This window comes from Oreochromis niloticus, linkage group LG16 (genome assembly GCF_001858045.2).
Source record: "Oreochromis niloticus isolate F11D_XX linkage group LG16, O_niloticus_UMD_NMBU, whole genome shotgun sequence".
Lineage (NCBI taxonomy): Eukaryota > Metazoa > Chordata > Actinopteri > Cichliformes > Cichlidae > Oreochromis > Oreochromis niloticus.
The window spans coordinates 32,287,784-32,307,364 of record NC_031987.2 but is presented as its reverse complement, the minus strand read 5'-3'; the positions used below and the strand labels follow the sequence as shown (position 1 = coordinate 32,307,364).

The 19,581-nt window shown below is 43.1% G+C and overlaps 1 protein-coding gene across 6 annotated transcripts; it reads left to right on the top strand.

The window, feature by feature from the left end:
- Window positions 1–790: 790 nt before the first annotated feature.
- sf3b1 (splicing factor 3b, subunit 1) lies at window positions 791–18,149 on the top strand. 6 transcript variants are annotated; one of them, XM_003456272.5, is made up of 24 exons: window positions 791–878; window positions 2,286–2,458; window positions 2,670–2,771; window positions 2,896–3,010; window positions 6,310–6,389; window positions 8,983–9,168; window positions 9,265–9,727; window positions 9,836–9,948; window positions 10,044–10,241; window positions 10,333–10,434; window positions 10,968–11,147; window positions 11,247–11,333; window positions 11,683–11,953; window positions 12,240–12,385; window positions 12,642–12,788; window positions 13,737–13,862; window positions 14,333–14,554; window positions 14,655–14,837; window positions 14,922–15,033; window positions 15,546–15,666; window positions 15,744–15,875; window positions 15,998–16,270; window positions 16,418–16,634; window positions 17,557–18,149. In XM_003456272.5, the coding sequence occupies exons 1-24, from the start codon at window positions 851–853 to the stop codon at window positions 17,713–17,715; spliced, it is 3,936 nt and encodes a 1,311-aa protein (XP_003456320.1). In that variant the 5' UTR covers window positions 791–850; the 3' UTR covers window positions 17,716–18,149. The 6 variants fall into 6 exon arrangements, 3 of the variants coding, with proteins under 3 accessions (XP_003456320.1, XP_025759737.1, XP_005475236.1); XM_005475179.4 differs by lacking the exons at window positions 791–878; window positions 2,286–2,458; window positions 2,670–2,771; window positions 2,896–3,010 and adding an exon at window positions 3,336–5,964 and having other exon boundaries at window positions 17,557–17,715; XR_001223002.3 differs by lacking the exons at window positions 9,265–9,727; window positions 9,836–9,948; window positions 10,044–10,241; ... (13 more) ...; window positions 16,418–16,634; window positions 17,557–18,149 and adding an exon at window positions 5,256–5,314 and having other exon boundaries at window positions 5,910–6,389; window positions 8,983–9,021.
- Window positions 18,150–19,581: the final 1,432 nt, after the last annotated feature.

Genomic DNA, 19,581 nt, shown 5'->3' with positions numbered 1-19,581 from the left:
AGATATAGGTCCTCTAGCCAATAGGAGCACAAGAAAATCTAAGAAATAACAGCTGGGCATTTATGAGAAAGGGACATAAACTATAATAACAGGTGTTTTGTACAGACATTTGGGGAAGAAACTTTACCAACCATAGATCTCTTTCAAAGAAGCCAGTTTCACATGAAATAAAAGGTAAACACAGATATTAGTAATGCGAGAGGTTAAAAGCCTTGACTTGAAGTTAAGGTTGTGAACCAGGTGTTAGAAAAGCCTTATGTTTAGCTACTGCTGCATGCCAGAATAGCCCCTGTGAAAAACAAGTCTTCAAAACAACAAAACCTGTCTTATTATCCTTTTCACTTCTGTTTGTGGCATGCATAGTGAAATTACAGGCTTTTTGGTATACGTTTTTACAAAGCAGCCCAGTTACAGGCTTTAATGTACTCCAGGAGACAAAGAAGGAGCTGTGCAAGGAGATATTACTGATTTCTGTCAGGCGACATTCTCCATTTCAATTGATAAAAGTCTGTCATTAAAGATCAGAGTGCTGCTTCTAGCAGAAACATCTGGGAAATCTGAATAAAATAAGATGAGAAAGGTCAATTGGAGGGCTGCGTCAATTGAGATTTTTTAATGGGGTTTTAGGCTAGTGGACATTATACATCATACATGGACGGAAAGTCACATACTAATTGCTTCACTGTATCTACAACTTTTATAAGTATGTCAATACACTACGTCTAATACTAATCCTACTACTAGCAATATAACTACTGAGCGATTGAAAACTGGTCTGAGAACAGCTGGAAAGACACGGAACTCTGAATTAAGTCACATCCGGTTTCAGTCTCGAACAACCGCCACCAAAATGGCGAAGATCGCCAAAACGCACGAAGGTAAATTACTGCTAAAACTACCATAAATATGTTCTGTTTTACCACGTATTTTGCTTTATGGTGTCAGTAAATATTGCGGTAAATTTTCTGGTATTTCTGTTGACGGTAATGCTCCTGTTTATTTGCGAAATAGGCGATAAGCACCAGGCCTCATACGACGCAACGCGGAGCTTTAGATAATGGCGCTGGTGGTTACCGCTTAGCTTTCTTGTTAGCTGGAATGGACTATTTTTCTCAGCTTATTGCACACTTGCATGCAATAGTGGGCGCCATTTGGGCTTTTTGTCTTGGTCCGATACGCCTTTAAGCTAGTATAACTTGTTGTTGTTACTGTGTAATCCAAGGTGATGGTAATTCTTTAATGTCTCAGTGATTCTCGTGGCTAACCGAGTTAGCATTAGCAACCTCTAACAAGCGTTTACCATGCCTACAGCAATTGGTGTCCGGCAGCAGACTCTGATATTAGCTTCATAATCGATGTTTAGCAGGAATATTGAAGGAAATGACCGAGGGCGTTTTCTGTAGCAAGTATTGGAAATCGTTAACCCTTTTCTGTAAAATATTCTAATGCACTGTTTGGACATGACTTTGAGAGTTACGTGACCCAGTTTTTGTTTGTGAAAGCAGTAATTATGATGTAAGTAACGTTTATTTTTAAAGCGCTTTTCACAGGCGTGCATTCATAAAGCCCTGTACTGCAAAATAGAATAAAAATAAATACATAAGTTTAACGCAACCTCACAGTAAAGTAAATAAACTTTACAAACCTAATTGTAGTGCAGGACTGTTCCAGTGTCTTGGTACCACAGATCATGTTTACATCAAAAACTACAGTCACATACGGTGATATTAACAGGCAGAGTGTAAGGAAGTATTTGAGCTTGATTTAAGGCGTGAAAGCGCAAATAAAGGCCCGTTTGCTAGTCTTTGCCAATCAGTCCAATTCTCTGTGTGGGGTTAAAGCATTTTTTAACGTGTAAATCTCTTTGAGAGCATCGTTTGCAAGTACAATACCCCATCTGTTTTTTCTCCTTGCTAAGAAACGCTGAAGATCCTCCTGATTAAATGTACAAAAAATTCCATGATGAAGAGCTAAAGGCTTTTTTCTTCTTCTTTTTTCCTTTTATGAAGCATTCCTTTGTTTCCCTGTGCCAAGGGATGAACTAAATAGGGGGGGAAAAGGAAAAATATATGGGCATGTTATCAAATTTTACAGTACGCTCTATCACACTGGTTTTACACCCTTATCCAGCACAAACTGAAGTCATGCCTCAGATAAATTTCAGTAAATATAATATTTATAGATTAATCAATTCCATTCACCACTGCTGATACCGGGGTGTATGTCAGTCATCCATGCTTACCTATACAGGTGGTTTTTCACCATGTTTCCTTGTGTCCCTACAGATATCGAGGCCCAGATCCTAGAGATCCAGGGGATGAAGGCCTCCCTGCTGGAGGATGGAGAGCAGGGAGTGGGCCTGATCTCCACTGGCGTTTTTGACCCAGAGATCTATGAAGGCAGCGACAGTCGCTTTGCAGGATACGTCACTTCCATTGCTGCCAATGAGCAAGAGGAGGCAAGTATTTATTTATTTTTATTTTTTTTCCTTTTCCAAATCAAACACAGCTTCTTCCGAGAATGCTGTTTTGTGAGCCACAGGTTGTCCTTTGTCAGTTTTGTAAGGAGCTTGACTGCTCCCCTCTGCTTGTTTTGGGGATTTGAGCTAGGAGAACCTTGCCAGTTTGGCAAGATTTGAATAGACTCATTTATTCTCTTTCTTACCTCAGGATGATGAAGATGATACGTCAACAAGCTTGTTGGGACAAAAGAAGCCAGGGTACCACGCGCCGGTGGCAATACTTAATGCCATTCCTCAGTCAGATGAACAGGTATGTTCATTCACTGTTTGGGCTAAATTCCAGTTAAAACAGGGATCTAATTTTAATGAAAAAACAGGCTTGTACAAAATCCTATTTTACTAATCATCGCATGTTTTGTGCTTAATCTTTGCAGTACGACCCATTTGCAGAGCATCGTCCACAGAAGATTGCAGAGCGGGAGGATGAATACAAGGCTCGGCGCAGACAGATGATCATCTCTCCTGAGCGTCTCGACCCCTTTGCAGATGGTAAATTTTGCTCTTTTGTGACCTTTTTACATCTTCCCAAGTTCCTTGCCTCCTCCCCTTCTTTCTTTTTGTTTTCTTTGTTTTCTGTTTTTACACCAATAGTTTTTACTGTTCAACCCTTCGACCACAATGCAATAGCTTGCCTCCCAGACTCAATGCCTTCCCTGTGGTCAATCCTTTCCTCCATGTACATTTTGTGTCGCTGTTTTTCTCCCACTATTAATTTCCAACTGTTTCCAACAAATGTCAGTGTGGGCTCACAATTCATTTCCATAATTGCAGTTTGGGACAGTGTTGTTGGGATTTTAATTTGGTGCATGCATTAAAGGTAATATAGGGTTACCATGCTTTTCAGGGGGAGAGGTGGTTAGGTGTTTATTGCCTAACAAACATGGGTCGCAGATGGGTTGTGTGTGAGTCGAAGGGTTAACAACCCAATGTGATTTATGATGGGAAAGTGCAGTGTCCGCTTGTCACAGAAGTTGAGGATGAAGGTTAGCTCATTTAGCTGCCCATGTCCTGTGCTTTACCACACTGGGCACAGCTTTATAGGTGAATATAAAATATATAAGAGGAATATCATTAATATGCTCTGGTGGTAGTTGAACCAGAAGCATAATTTTAGTTCATAAATCTCTCAAGTTTCTCTGTTATCTGGATGCAGTAACATGACTTGTCAAAGTGCAAATTGTCTTGGGCTTCAGCGTAAAGCGCTGCCTTACAAGTAGGGCTGTCCCGAATATCATATTTTTGAGCTACAGCAGTTCAGAGTTGATCAAACTTTGTGTTTTTCAGATTTTCCGAGTGTGATGTTAAACATAATCGGTCAGAAATTTGAGTGAAGCGTAGTACAGCAAGAGCATTCATATTTATCCTCCTAAGACCTGAACTCTTTCATGGCATGTATTTTTAATTTCTCTTTGCTATTTGGGCTGATTGGGACCTGATGAATGTAAAAACAAAGAATTATGTGGATTTTTTTTTTTTTTTTAAACCTGATTTTTGTTTCTGAGAAAAATTAGATCCATATATGAGCACATTCGCTTTAAACTTCGATAGAACAGTGGCAGTATAGTCCTTGTAAGTGTATATCAGGCTCTTGTAGAGCAAAATTTTGTATTTTGGTCTAGACAACCCAAAATGTGATGTCCACATATGTGGACGCCAGGAGGCTAAAAATGTTAAGTGGTATGAATTTGAAATGGTTAAGTAGACTGAGCATGATCATCACTGCTGTGAGTGAGAGGGATGTCAGGCAGATGAGCTGAGATGGTACAGTTTTCCCCACATAATAAACATCCAGTGATTGTCTTGAGGAAGGAAGCATGGAGAATCGGCTTATTTTACCCTTCTGCTGTAAAAGACTCATGGGGTATTGTTGTCACCCTACTGGGTGGGCGGGCGGGCAGTGTGGGCACCACGAAGTTTCTGATTGCAATAACCCGAGGATGAGGTGACATAGGATTTGTAAATTTATACCAAAGGTGCATCTACCGGGTGGATGAGAGGTAGCACTGGGAGCTGCCAGTATTTTTATTACTGTGGCAAAGTTGGACAAAATCACCACACGCATGTAAGGATAATGGCTGTGCTGGGATTGTGGCAGTATGTAAAAGGGTCATTGTAATAAAGTCAGAAGTTTAGGCTCCGTGGGTGCAGCTACCACAGGACAGCAAGGTGCTTTGTCATAGAGCAGTACTGTCCGTTGACTTCCTGCATGTTGTGGCAGGGCTACAAAGTTGCTTATTTATAACGGTGAGGTGAGATGATCATCGTTGCCGTGTAGATTATTGTCACATTCTTATAATTCCATGTTGGTAAACTGAATACACACACACACACACTTCATACATTTCCAAATAGTGGAATATTCGGGTACAGCCCTAATGACAAGTTATTCTCTCCAATGTGGCCAGCTTTCCTACACATTTTCCTCATCTTTTAGGCTGAGCCTGTGTAGCTTATCATGACCACTAGTGCTCGGACTAAAAACCAGAAACTGTAGCTTTCCATATTTATTGCATCTTCACTTCCCCTGACACTGTGAGCTTAAATGGCCTGAATGTCTCAGGTTTGGTCTAGGTATATTCAGCCTGCATGTAGAGAGAGCTCTTTGTGCAAAGTTGTTGTTTCAGTAGAGTTTTATTTTACAACTCTCTCTGTAAAATAGAAATATGTTATCAAGAAAATTGTGTACCAAAATACCACAGGCCCATACTAACTGTCCTTAATTTCTCTCCTACAGCAGTACTGCTTTGCCAGTCCTGTACTGCACTCTGTTAAGGGTGCAGCAACTCATCCTGTGTAGGTTATGGGGAACACTGAGAACGGTGCACTTGTCAGTTTGGTCAGGGTCCATTGGCTGCTTGTTTTGGTGGGAGGCTGTGAGGGGAATCAGATGCAACCCAGCTACAACAAACCTCAGCACTCCCAGCAGCCTCTTTTGAATTTGGCTTATCGGATTCCAACAAGTTGACATAAAATATTCCCGTAATGGAAGCAGACTGCCCAAATATTTGATTACATAAATTTACCTTTGTCCCAAAAAGGAAGTCAAGATCTTGATGTATGATGTTTAAATAAGGAGTCCATGTGACTCTGGTATTATCAATATTTTTCTCATATCTAGTATTGAATGCAAACACTCACATTTGATTTTACTGTGCTAATGTCCTTCTTAGGCATAGCCTCAAAGTCTTGACTTCATATTTATCTGTTACTGTAAATACCTGGGAAACTGGACCACAAAATATCATGGGATTTTTTTCTAGATTGTGCTAATACCCCAAGAAGATGCTTTATTTTTTGCCTTAAATCAATGCATCACAATGGTATACTGTTGTGTGTGAGTTCAAACCCTTTTCCAAAGTGTTACTAATGGTAAAGAGAAATTTTCTAGGCTTCTTTTCTGCCGGTTGAAGTCTGACTGCAGATGGACCCTTGGCACTGAAAGTGTACGTATTCTGAAGAGCACAGCCCAGGACCCCTGCATCAGTGATGGCTATACTTCTTAATCCACTTAAAGAAAACACCACAACCTCAGCTCTTCTTTCTATGTATCTTCTTGTTTTTCATTAGAATGCTATGACTGTATGTAAGAAAGCCAAATGTACATTTGTATGTAATTTATTAGGACTGTCAGTCAGCTGTTTATCAGAGCAGGAACATAAGTTAAACTGTTGGTAACAAGAGTCAGGGTTAGCTGGCTGTGTTTGTGCTTGCTGTGTTTGGAATAACTCGGGTTTGTGGAGCGCACGCTGATGAGTATCCTATGTTCTTGTTCATGCTCTTTCGCGCAGGGGGCAAAACACCGGATCCCAAGCTGCAGGTTAGGTCATATGTGGACGTCATGTTGGAGCAGAACCTGTCCAAAGAGGAGGTAAGATGCAGTTTATCTACACATTATCATCAGATATCAGAAATGGTCAGATGACAGTCCTTTAAGGCTAATTTAAACCTAAATGAGAAACCGCAAACCAAAACTGAACCTGGAAAAATAAACACTCCTTGTAAATCCTTCTTTCCTGCTTGATGTGTTTATATGGTTGGCAAACCAACACAGTGTCTGTGTAGAAATGTCAGATCACTGCCACAAAGATGATCTGGTATAGTGAGAACTCATCTCCACTGTTGTAAACTGCACTTGCAGTGGTCCCTTTTCTTCTCTTGAAGCGCTTCTTCCATTAATACCTACTCTGATCTGATTGGCTTGACTCGCTTTTCAGTATGATCGAGTACCACTTAATGTGTGTGGGGTTGTTATAGCAACGTGGCTGTACGTCCCATGATGTCATTTGTATGCGAAATAAACACCACAACAAGGGTGGACGTCAAAACGACAGCATACCTGCTTCTCGGTCTGTGGCTTTTCTTCAGACTCATCAACAGGGACTGCGGTGTTGTTTCTGTGCAGCCGATTCCCTCGTTCCTGGATTTCAAAAATGGCAAGTTTTCGAGAAGGAGATCTCATGACTCATCGAGTGATGCCACTGCAGCGTGACAACGCCACATTTTAGTACCTGCTCGGATCACTTGGACACCCTGCCAAGCAGCTACTAAAAAATGGTACCAGGCACTCTGGCCTAATTGAAAACTGTGGCAAACCGTGACGAGTCGATCCGAGTAGGAACTAATGGAAAAGGGGCTATAACTGCAACCTGCAACAGATGGAGGACTTCATTTACTGCTACCCTCAAACTCAGTATGGCTGCAGAACAAGGAGTACTGTTACCAGCTGAAGTTCAGTGAATCCAAAGTTAATCCACAGAATGTGAGACTCCCTGATGGAGAAGGTGCTTATGTCGCCAAGTTATTAGTCAAAAAGTAATTGACAAATAAAATATTTTCAGTGGAGAAACATGGAAATGAAATTATTTCATCGTTAATTTTAACAAAGTGTGTGCCATTTATATCCACACACATCTGCACATGCAAACAACACCGCAGCACAAATCAAATCAAGCTTTTTGAAACTTGCTGTCATCTGTCTGAAATAATCAGTGTTCAGTGGAGTTGAGCTCTTGGGTGTGAGGCTGTAACAGGATTCATAGAAATTTCATCATTATCAAATGAGTTCTTTAAGCCTTTATGCCCTTGGCTGAACTGTCGACCTGTTTCTGTTTTAGATAAAATGAACAGACATAGTCACCAAATATCTTTACTAGGGCTGGGCCATATCATACCGTTCACAGTAATACTGGTGTAATTTTGGGCAACGATAGGAAAATTAAATATCGCGATAGAATATGGGTAAAACGCGCATGTGCAGTGCCTTTGTTTACATACGCACATGGCAGCGACGCAGAATGAGAAGAGTGAAAGCGGATCGTTGAATGAAACGGATGAACAAGAATTGGTTTGTAAAAATGCTGCAACTTCAGTGGTGTGGAACTGGTTTAGCTTTCGTCCGTCAGATACACAACAAAGCACTATTTTTGGTAGAGCATACTAGCGGGCCGTCGTTATTACCGTGTTGTTTGGAAAATACAGCACACTTAAAATCAATCCTTTGATTTTTCTGAAAATCGACAGTGTCCCTTATAATCCCGCATGCCTTATGTATGAATTCTGGTTGTGTTTACTGACCTCGAAACGATTTTATGTGGTACACGGTGCTCGAAAATCTGTCAGATGTACGACTTTGGTAAGCTACGAAGCCGCACCGCTTGATGGATTGTCAGAGCATTGCGGCTACCGTAGTCAGGAGCCTTGCGGAGTGATACGTACTGTGCTTCAACATAATAAATAAATAAATGGCCTGTATTTGTAGAGCGCTTTATTAGTCCCTAAGGACCCCTAAGCGCTTTACACGTCCAGTCATCCACCCACACATTCACACACTGGTGATGGCAAGCTACATTGTAGCCACAGCCACCCTGGGTCGCACTGACAGAGGCGAGGCTGCCGGACACTGGCGCCACCGAGCCCTCTGACCACCACCAGTAGGCAACGGGTGAAGTGTCTTGCCCAAGGACACAACGACCGAGACTGTCCAAGCCGGGGCTCGAACCGGCAACCTTCCGATTACAAGGCGAATTCCCAGCTCTTGAGCCACGATCGCCCCCCGTAATATTACCGTATTGTGTGTGTATAACCTCTTTAAGTTTTGTGGATATTCTACATGGTTATGCTGAGGATATGTCGGCCAATTTCCACTGGAAATGCCTTTTGGTTAAACTGTCAGCAAGGAATTTGCACTGTTACATTTTTATATAACTTTAATGCACATAAAAAAACAGCTGCTTGTTTAAGTGAAAATACATTGATGGTGTTTTTTGCACTAATAAAGTTGTGGAGTTGTAAAGTATTTTGTCTAGTGTCAATTATATCGTCAGTTATATCGTTATCGCAAATTTTCAAATGTATATCGTGATAAATATTTTTGGTCCTATCGCCCTGCTCTAATCTTTACACAGTCTTTCATTGCCATGAACTCTGTATTTATCCTGACATTTGTGCATCTGTTCATGTAGAGAGAGATTCGTCAGCAGCTGGCAGAGAAGGCCAAATCAGGGGACCTGAAAGCTGTCAATGGGTCTGCTGCTGCCCAAGCTGTCCCTAAACGTAAGCGTCGCTGGGACCAGACAGCTGACCAAACCCCCTCCAATGCTACACCCAAAAAGATGTCCAGCTGGGACCAAGCTGATGCCAGTGCTGAAGTAAGCCTAAAAAAAATCACACTAGATTACTCGATAAGAAAAAAATTATCTGCCTTGCATATCATTTTTCTGACTGATGTTTCTGGTCCCTTGCAGACTCCTGGACATACCCCTGCTCACACACCTTCAAACAGCCGATGGGATGAAACCCCCGGTCGCCCTAAAGGCAGTGAAACCCCAGGGGCCACTCCTAGTTCCCGAATGTGGGACCCGACTCCTAGCCACACACCTGCCGGTGCTGCCACACCAGGCAGAGACACGCCTGGCCATGCCACACCTGGTCACGGGGGAGCCACAGGAAGCGTTCGCAAAAATCGCTGGGATGAGACCCCAAAGACTGAGAGGGAGACCCCAGGACATGGGAGCGGCTGGGCTGAGACCCCAAGAACAGATAGAGGAGAAGAGTCAGTGGGCGAAACTCCGACTCCAGGAGCCAGTAAGAGGAAGTCTCGGTGGGATGAAACCCCTGCCAGCCAGATGGGCTCCTCAACACCACTTTTTACCCCAGGAAAAACTCCCATAGGCACACCAGCCATGGAATTGCAAACCCCAACTACAGGTAAACAGGCTTACTCTTTGTTTTTTATTAATATTATTATTATTATTATTATTATTATTAGTCTTTCTTCTACTTGATTACAAACAATTAATGTTCTGTTTTCTTCAGCACACATGACTCCAGAGCAGCTGCAGGCATGGAGGTGGGAGAGAGAAATTGATGAGAGGAACCGACCTCTAACAGACGAGGAGCTGGATGCCATGTTCCCAGAGGGATACAAGGTCCACGTCTATTTGATGCATTTCATTTTCCAGCAACAAGCATTAGTGAAGGTCATTTATTAGACTGCAGTACTGACAGGTGTTTTTCTCCACAGGTGTTGCCTCCTCCTGCAGGCTACGTGCCTATCCGCACCCCGGCCCGTAAACTGGCAGCCACGCCCACACCCATTGGAGGCATGACAGGCTTCCATATGCAGGCAGAGGATCGCACCACAAAACAGATGAACGACCAACCCTCAGGAAATCTCCCTTTCCTCAAACCAGATGACATCCAGTACTTTGACAAACTGCTGGTGAGCATCAGCAGGGATAAAGTAATGGCACAGTCAGTGTGAACCAGGTGTTTGTTGTGTCTGAGGTTCATGGTTTTTGTCTTGGTGCTAGGTGGAGGTGGATGAGTCCACTCTGAGCCCCGAAGAACAGAAAGAAAGGAAGATTATGAAGCTGCTGCTGAAGATTAAAAATGGAACTCCTCCCATGAGAAAGGTTGGTTTTTAATACTTTGATGAATTATTCTTGCTTGTGGCCAAACTTGAGCTTTGGAACAGCATTAATCTTTCCAGTTACAAGATCAACACCGAGGCTGTTTGTGGCTACAGGGTGAATATTTGCTCGCTACACAACGTCCTCTCTGAGGAGCTGCTGCTTACAGCAGAGGTCACAGTGTAGACCTTCATGCCCTGCTGTGAGCTGCACACAGAAACCACCTGGTCTCATCTTACCATGACAAGTACCAGGTTCCTCTAGAGTTTCAATCACTGTTCACAGAGGAAAAAACCCCAAGCTGACAGCCCCTCTCAAATCCGACTTTTAAAAGTTATGCTGACTTTGCCCCAAAATAAGATTTTAATTGTCTGCAAGTTATAAGTCTGTCACCATCTTGGTAGAGTGCTCATACAGGTTTTGTTTCAGGTTTCTTTGAGTATGAAGTCTCTCCTATGTTGTTTAGTAACAGATTTGCCAATTATACTTCAGAATTTGACCGTTATCTGACTGGCTGACCTTCTCTTTGCTCTTAGGCTGCTCTGCGTCAGATCACAGATAAGGCTCGCGAATTCGGAGCAGGTCCCCTGTTCAACCAGATCCTGCCACTGCTTATGTCCCCCACCCTGGAGGATCAGGAGCGCCATCTTTTGGTTAAAGTCATTGACCGCATTCTCTACAAACTGGATGACCTGGTCCGACCATATGTTCACAAGGTGGGCTCAGTGTGAACGATCATCTGTGACAGCTCAGTTTAAATGGTCAGTGGTTTCTCAGTGTCTTTGACAATCTAACTGTCCTTTTTCTGCATGCAGATCCTGGTGGTTATTGAGCCGCTGCTCATCGATGAAGACTATTATGCCAGAGTGGAAGGCAGAGAGATCATCTCTAACTTGGCAAAGGTAACATGGAGCACTTTATTCTTTTTGTCTTTTTATCCCATAAACTATATGAACTGTGCGAACCATTCTCGCCTGTTCAGCCAGTCAGTGGTCAGATCAGGGCTAGTCGTTCGCTAGATTAATACCAGCATGAGAGCTAGCAGACGTGACTTTTATGCCTCGTCTGTTCTCAACCTGCACCCGCTGGTTACAATCCGCCATCATTAGCTGTTTCAGCTGTTATGTTTATGTTCTGTCACCATGTCTGCTCAGCATATCTCTGATCTGTAGCAGCATTTAAACTTGGCTCGAGACATGTTTGTGTGGCTAAATGATTGAAAGCTTGCTGTCTTTCCTCTGTGTGTCTCAGGCTGCTGGTTTAGCTACTATGATCTCCACGATGCGACCTGATATCGACAACATGGACGAGTACGTCAGAAACACCACAGCCCGAGCCTTTGCTGTTGTAGCCTCCGCCCTCGGGATCCCCTCTCTCCTCCCTTTCCTCAAAGCTGTGTGCAAAAGCAAGAAGTCCTGGCAGGCTCGGCACACAGGCATCAAGATTGTGCAGCAGATCGCCATCCTCATGGGCTGCGCCATTCTGCCTCACCTTCGCAGTTTGGTTGAGATTATTGAACATGGTAAGTGAACTTAAATTGTTTGTAGCACCTTTCTCAGGCAATGTTAAATAGTACAGAGTCCAAAGCACTGCCATCCACAGGCTTATTATGTGGATGAGTAAGTTCTCAGTTTGTGAATTTGAACAGAATGCAGGTGTACACCTTTAACTATTCTAACTAGTAAATGCAAAGCTGCTAATTTGCACCATTTTTCATTCACATGAGATGTTTTGTTTTGAGTATACGTGGTTCGTTGTTGTTGTTAAAATGCATTGGAGCGCTCACCATCGACTATTCAATTCTGCAGGGCTTGTGGATGAGCAGCAGAAGGTGAGGACCATCAGTGCCCTGGCTATAGCTGCCCTGGCTGAAGCTGCCACACCATACGGTATCGAGTCCTTTGACTCGGTGCTGAAGCCACTGTGGAAAGGCATCAGGCAACACAGAGGAAAGGTGAGCAGGAAATTTGGAAAAAGCATTCACAGCATTCAGTGCAAGATCAACACCCAGCACTAAGCCTGCCTGTGGCTGCAGTGTGAATATTTGCTTGCTATAGAGTCTCCTCAAAGGAGCTGCTGCTGTCAGCAGAGGTCTAATGACAGACCATTAATATGCTGCTGGGAGCGTCAGACATTACCAGTTATTGTGAAGGGAAAATATGTGAAAGATGTCTGCGATTGTGTCTTATGTTGTCCCCTTTGGTCACCAGGGTCTGGCTGCTTTCCTCAAAGCTATTGGTTACCTCATCCCACTGATGGATGCTGAGTATGCAAACTACTACACCAGAGAGGTGATGCTGATCCTCATCAGAGAGTTTCAGTCCCCTGATGAGGAGATGAAAAAGATTGTGCTCAAGGTAAGGAGACTAAGGCTACGTTCACACTGCAGGCGAAAGCGCATCAAATCCGATTTTTTTGACCCTATGCGACCCATATCCGATCATGGTATGACAGTGTGAACGGCACAAATCCGATCTGGGTCACTTTGGTATGTGGTACTGAATCCGATACATATCCGATGTTTTAGAAAGCGACTGCTGTGTGAACGGTCATGTCGCATTAAATCCGTCTTTTACGTCACTGACACAAGACAGACGCCAATTATCAGCGCCGGAGAAGACATCGCGAACGCTTCCTGGCCATCCAGTGTAGATGTCAGTGAAACTGTTGGGAAGACAACGTGAACATTTTATTTGTACTGTATAATCTGCAGATTCTGACAGAAATCTGCAGCTATCCTTTGAAGCACCGCTCCTCTAAAACAGCAATACGGATCATTATTAGGTTATTTACATTATTATGTAAATAACAAAATAACTTAAAGCAAAAACTGGGAAACGTAAAGTCCGAAGTCTTTATATTAACGGCCATCAGTCAATCAATACTGTTTGCTCTGGGTGTAAACAGAGCGTGTTGTGTGTGACGTCTTCTTTTGCGCATGCGGGCCGCTTTGAGCGTTCACACTAGAGCGCGTTAGCTGTCGCATTTTATTTGTAGTGTGAACAAGCAGACAAAAAAATCGGATTTGATCAAAAAATCGGAATTGAGCATTAAGACCTGCAGTGTGAACGTAGCCTAACTGTGAGGAAGCACCTCCATTCTGTCAACTAACTTCCTGTAAGTCGTTCTCACCTCTTCAGCCACATAGTTGATGAACGTTGTTTGCTACATGAGCACCAGGATTGCCAGAGCAGCTGCTAACATGTCCCCTCTGCTCTCTTTCTGCACCCGTTGGTTACGTTAACGTATCTTTGTGGATGTCACAAGAAACTCATCAGTTTTCCTTCTTATGTCTTGTCTAATAGGTGGTGAAGCAGTGCTGTGGCACAGATGGTGTTGAGGCCAACTACATCAAGACTGAAATCCTGCCCCCCTTCTTCAAGCATTTCTGGCAGCACAGGATGGCTCTGGACAGACGCAACTACAGACAGGTTAGCGAAACATATTCTTTAGCTTAAAATATATTTGAAAATCTAATATTGTCAAAATATCTTAGAAAAGGAAACGTGTGGTTGGCTCTTTTATTTTATTTCTTTTTCTAAAACTGCTGATCTTAGCCAGTTTGTGGGTTTTTTGTTGTTTGTTTCTGTTTTGTGTTTTGGATGTATGAGATGAGGAATGTAATCTGTGTTAAGTGGAGTTGGTTATTTCCTGTAACCAATTAACAACTTCATAATCAGGACTTTCCTGTAATTGCTTCAGCCGACTCTGTTGTCTGCCTCTGTCATGTGACTCTACCAGTGGAAAATAATGGTGTGCACAAAATGGACCAACAGATCTGATCACGAGAGAACTCAAATAGACATTTAGGCTATAATCTAGTTGGCAGTTAAACACACCGTGTCCTTAGAGTTGTCTGAAGCTTTGCACACTCGTCTCAAGTTATTATCTCTTTGTACAGCTGGTGGACACCACAGTGGAGTTGGCTAACAAAGTGGGAGCAGCAGAGATCATCTCACGTATCGTTGATGACCTGAAAGACGAGGCAGAACAGTACAGGAAGATGGTGATGGAGACCATTGAAAAAATCATGGGCAACTTGGGCGCAGCTGACATCGACCACAAGCTGGAGGAGCAGCTGATCGACGGTATTCTGTATGCCTTCCAGGAGCAGACGACAGAGGTGAGAGGGAGTTACAGAGAAGTGTTTGTGCTTTTTTTTTTTTTTTTCACAATATTTTGTTTCTTGTTTTGTTTCATACTCCATGCTCTTTGTTCTGCAGGATTCTGTCATGCTGAATGGTTTCGGTACAGTGGTGAATGCCCTTGGGAAGCGTGTGAAACCCTACCTGCCACAGATCTGCGGTACGGTACTGTGGCGTCTCAACAACAAGTCGGCCAAGGTCCGTCAGCAAGCTGCTGACCTGATCTCCCGCACAGCCGTGGTCATGAAGACCTGCCAGGAGGTACATTCAGCCTATATAGCATCCGAGACAAAAATTTAACAAAGTCCACACGCTGACCTCTTCTGCTTAACCCTGTCTCTGCAGGAGAAGCTGATGGGTCATTTGGGGGTGGTGCTGTACGAGTATCTGGGAGAGGAGTACCCCGAGGTGCTGGGCAGCATCCTTGGAGCGCTGAAGGCCATTGTGAATGTTATTGGTATGTAACCTTCACCGATCATAGACGTATTTTATTGATAGGATGTAAATAAACGTCTTCACATTTGGTCTCATCTTGGTTCCTGAACTTCAGTTGTTAGTTTTGACTGCTTCCGTCTTCCTTTTGGAGCCAAAAGTGATCATCATTACACAAGAAGGTGGAGTGCTAAGCTATCAGCTAACACTAGCAAGCAGTATTCATAAAGTGGACAGCTGTCTCACACAGATGCACATACCTGCTAATTTGTATAAGAAAACTCGCCACAACTGAAACGGAGCTGAAGGCCTAGCAGGCAGCTGTCAGTTAAAGTTGCCATGTTCCTAATTCTTGTATCTCGGTGGATGAGTTATAAAAAAAATTAAAGAAATTATTTGTAGAGCCCCAAATCGTTTTGTACTAGGCTTTGGTACATAGTTTGACTGTCATTGAAGCTCGATAGCAATCAGTGCACCTTTGAGAGTTTGGTAGTAAAAATGTAGCAACAGTAACAGTAACATCTGACCTCATTTTAGGCATGCACAAGATGACCCCACCAATCAAAGACCTGCTTCCTCGTTTGACTCCCATCCTGAAGAACAGACATGAGAAAGTCCAGGAGAACTGCATCGACCTGGTGGGCAGGATCGCCGACAGGTCAGTGGTGACAAGCCTCAACCTCAAGGTTCGTGGATGTGATCGTGTCCTTTTCTAACTTTTATGTGTATTTTTAGGGGTGCTGAGTACGTGTCTGCCAGGGAGTGGATGAGGATCTGTTTCGAGTTGCTGGAGTTGCTCAAGGCACACAAAAAGGCCATCCGCAGAGCCACCGTCAACACGTTTGGTTATATCGCCAAAGCCATCGGGTGAGTACCTTCTGTCACGTACACACCTTATACATGTAAGGTTTCACCTTCATTTTGTTTCGGCTTCTGTACACATTAAAGTCGATCTAAAATGTTTTTCTCTCTGACCGTCCTCCCTGCAGTCCTCATGATGTCTTGGCCACTCTGCTCAATAACCTTAAAGTCCAGGAGCGACAGAACAGGGTCTGCACGACCGTGGCCATCGCCATTGTTGCTGAGACCTGTTCGCCCTTCACGGTGCTGCCGGCCCTAATGAACGAATACCGCGTGCCTGAGCTCAACGTGCAAAACGGTGTACTGAAGTCCCTCTCCTTCCTGTTCGAGTACATTGGAGAGATGGGCAAAGACTACATCTATGCCGTCACGCCGCTGCTGGAGGATGCACTTATGGACAGGTATCAGCATGGTTTAATTTGACTGATTAGTTTTGATAAAAACTGTGGCAGGGGAAGTATTCATATCCTTTCAAAGTCTTTACCCACACGTGAGACAGAGTGAATCCTGCACCTTAAGTGTTTCTGTGTTCTGCCCCCCCCCTGCAGAGACCTGGTCCATAGACAGACAGCCAGCGCTGTGGTCCAGCACATGTCCCTCGGTGTCTACGGTTTTGGCTGTGAGGACTCCCTCAACCACTTGTTGAACTACGTGTGGCCCAACGTATTTGAGACGTCACCTCACGTCATCCAGGCTGTGATGGGCGCTTTGGAGGGGCTGAGGGTCGCTCTCGGGCCCTGCCGCATGCTGCAGTACTGCTTACAGGTCAGGACCAGGAATTGAAATTATGAGAAAAAAAGATGTGTGTCAGGATTTTTGTCTGCACACTAGTGCTGTCAGCTAAAAGATTATTCATACAGACAGGCAAACAGATTCAAACATGCACATGTTACAACTACAAGAGAGCTGACCAGGACAGGAAATGGAGTTACTCGTACAGCTGCATTTTAATATACAGATGTCTGCGGCGACTGCTTTTGTGATTTGGCGCTATATGAATAAAATTGAATTGAATGTCTCTTAAGAGCTACACAGTAAAGTTATAGAGGGAGGATATTTGATAGAGCTCTGCTGTATAAACATGGAGAAGTGTTCTTCTTTTACTCAGCACTAATCAGGACTCAAACGTCACAAAGCTTAGCTCCATAAAGACTTTTCCATGAAGCTGTTCAGCTTTCATACAGCAGTAACACTTCCACATATTTCTACAAACTACCAAAATGCAAAGTATTTTCCAATGTTGACAGAAGGTTGGAACCTTCTGTCAACATTGTAGATGCTGTTTACCTCGACCTCTTAATCTGATTTCACACCGTGTCTGTTACTACATGTGGCTAAATCATTTACTGGTTATACTCTGCTCATCACCTGCAGTATAGAGTGTGTGAAGTGTAAAGCAATGAGGGCTGCGTCTTGTATGCATGACAGGAGATTAGAGCTTCTTTAAGCCCTCAGCAGTGCTGGGATTTACAACTGTTCCAGTGGAAATCCAGCTTTGCTCTCTGTGCTGCTTTTCACGAGTGAATATTTAATTCTTTCTTTAGAGAGAGAGAAACAGATACAGAGTCAGAAGCAGTTTTGACTAACTTCTGGTCACCTGGGGGTTAAAATGAGCCTAACTTGAAAAGTTTGAATCATTGTGTTTGTAGAAAGCGTAAACTCTAAAACTGTGTCTGGTGTTCTGCAGGGTCTGTTCCATCCAGCCAGGAAAGTGAGGGACGTCTACTGGAAGATCTACAACTCCATCTACATCGGCTCTCAGGACGCACTGATTGCTCACTACCCACAGGTCTACAACGACGACAAAAATGTCTACGTCCGCTACGAGCTCGAATACACCTTGTAAATAAAAAAAAAAAAAAAAATATCCCCACCCCCCCCAAAAAAAATCACACTCTCTCATACACATACAAACTTTTCTCCATCATTTATTTAGCAGCTGTGTTTGTCACATTCAGCTTCTCCTGTTCACTCTGAACTGGACATGAAAAGTAATCTTGTAGAGTCTGTATGTGTGGGGGTTTTTGTTGTTGTTTCCCTTTTTTTTTTTTTTCTTTTTTAGTGTGTGCTGTAAGAAACAGCTGAAGTCAGACAAGCTATGATTTTTTTTAAATGCAGAGTAGTCTTTACAATGTTTTAAATCTGGGTTTGTTTCTCTTTGTGTCTTGATAATTGATAGGACTCAGTACCAGCCACACCTTTTCCATGTTTCACACCACCTCTGTTCTTATTAGATCCATGCTTTATTTAACTGAATAAAATGTTTGTGTATAAAAATCAGTTTCTGCCTTTCAGTGAGATTTTTTTTTTTTCATGTATTTAATTGAAATGCAGAATATGGAGATGAATACAGACATGGTCAGCGATAAGCAGCAGTGGTAGTCTGACCATGTTTGACAGCATAACTGAGGTTTTGGTCCCGTCTCCAGATCATCAGTTCTCCATGTCAATTAGAACTTTGGACCGAGCACTCCTACCTGATGACCTGTCCCATCTTCCTTGCCTCTCAATTATATATCGTTAATAAAATCCATTAAAAATAAAAGAGTTGAAAATGCAACCTCCCTGCACACATGCATGAACACTCAGCCTCTCAGTTTAAAACACCTCCCCCTCCTTTTAGGTTCTCTATTCACTTCAGCTCACTGCTGCTACTCATCCAGACTGTTTGACCCAGATTCCTCCACAAAGAGTGAAGCTCTGCTGAGCTGAGGAGGATGCAATGAGTTCTTATCTGTGTTCACTGGAATTCATCTGTTCTGCTGTATTTTAGTTTGAATTTTATAATGTATCAAAAGCAAAACCTATTTTTTATAAGCAGCTTCGTATAAGAAATCTGCTCCCGTATCAGAAATGTGGTGTTTTAAAAGTCGAGTACTTGAGGAAATGTACTGGCAGATGCACCTTGAATCCAAAATGACTCAAATGTGTCCGTATCTAACATTTGTAGCAGCAAGTGGTTTGAAGAAAACGTCACATGCTCCCACAGAACAAAACTGTCTGCTGGACCGCAACTGCTCTGAGGTTAGTTTGTAAAACAGTATCTATTGGGTTGGGCTTTTTCTGTAGATTTCTTTTTTTAGTATTAAATTCCAAAACACTATATAAGATATATATAACAAATGTAATGCTCACATTAAAGGTGTTTCAAATAATGAGGCCAGTGAAAATACAAGTAATCCTTGTGAGCCAAATTAAAGGCTTCAGACTGCTTTAAACACTCCGTTTCAGGCAGTGGTTTTCTACTCTTGCCTCTAGATCAGAGGTTCCCAAAGTGTGGGGCCCGCCCCCTAGGGGGGGCGCAGAGCCATTGCAGGGGGGGCGCGGTATGAAAAGAAAAAAAAAAAAAGAGCGCTTGGACACTGTGGACAGGTTTTTGACGGGGCTCCCACACAAACGCAAAGCAGGAGATGAAGCATCGCCAAATATGTTTCCAAACCAACTTCCTTCCAAGCCAAAGACTAGAAAATATGGTGAAGCATATCTTCCCTTTGGCTTCACCTGCACAAGTGCCAAGGTAGGTCTCCCCTGCAGAATTAGTTTACCTGCGTCGGGAGCAGCGCTGTGCTCTCCAAATCACGGACAAGCAGTATCCAGCAATGTTGATTTTTAGTTCACAAACACTTCTTGTAATGACTAACTACTCCTGACATTTGTTAGTTATTACAAGAAGTGTTTGTGAACTAAAAATCAAGAGCTAACATGATGTTAG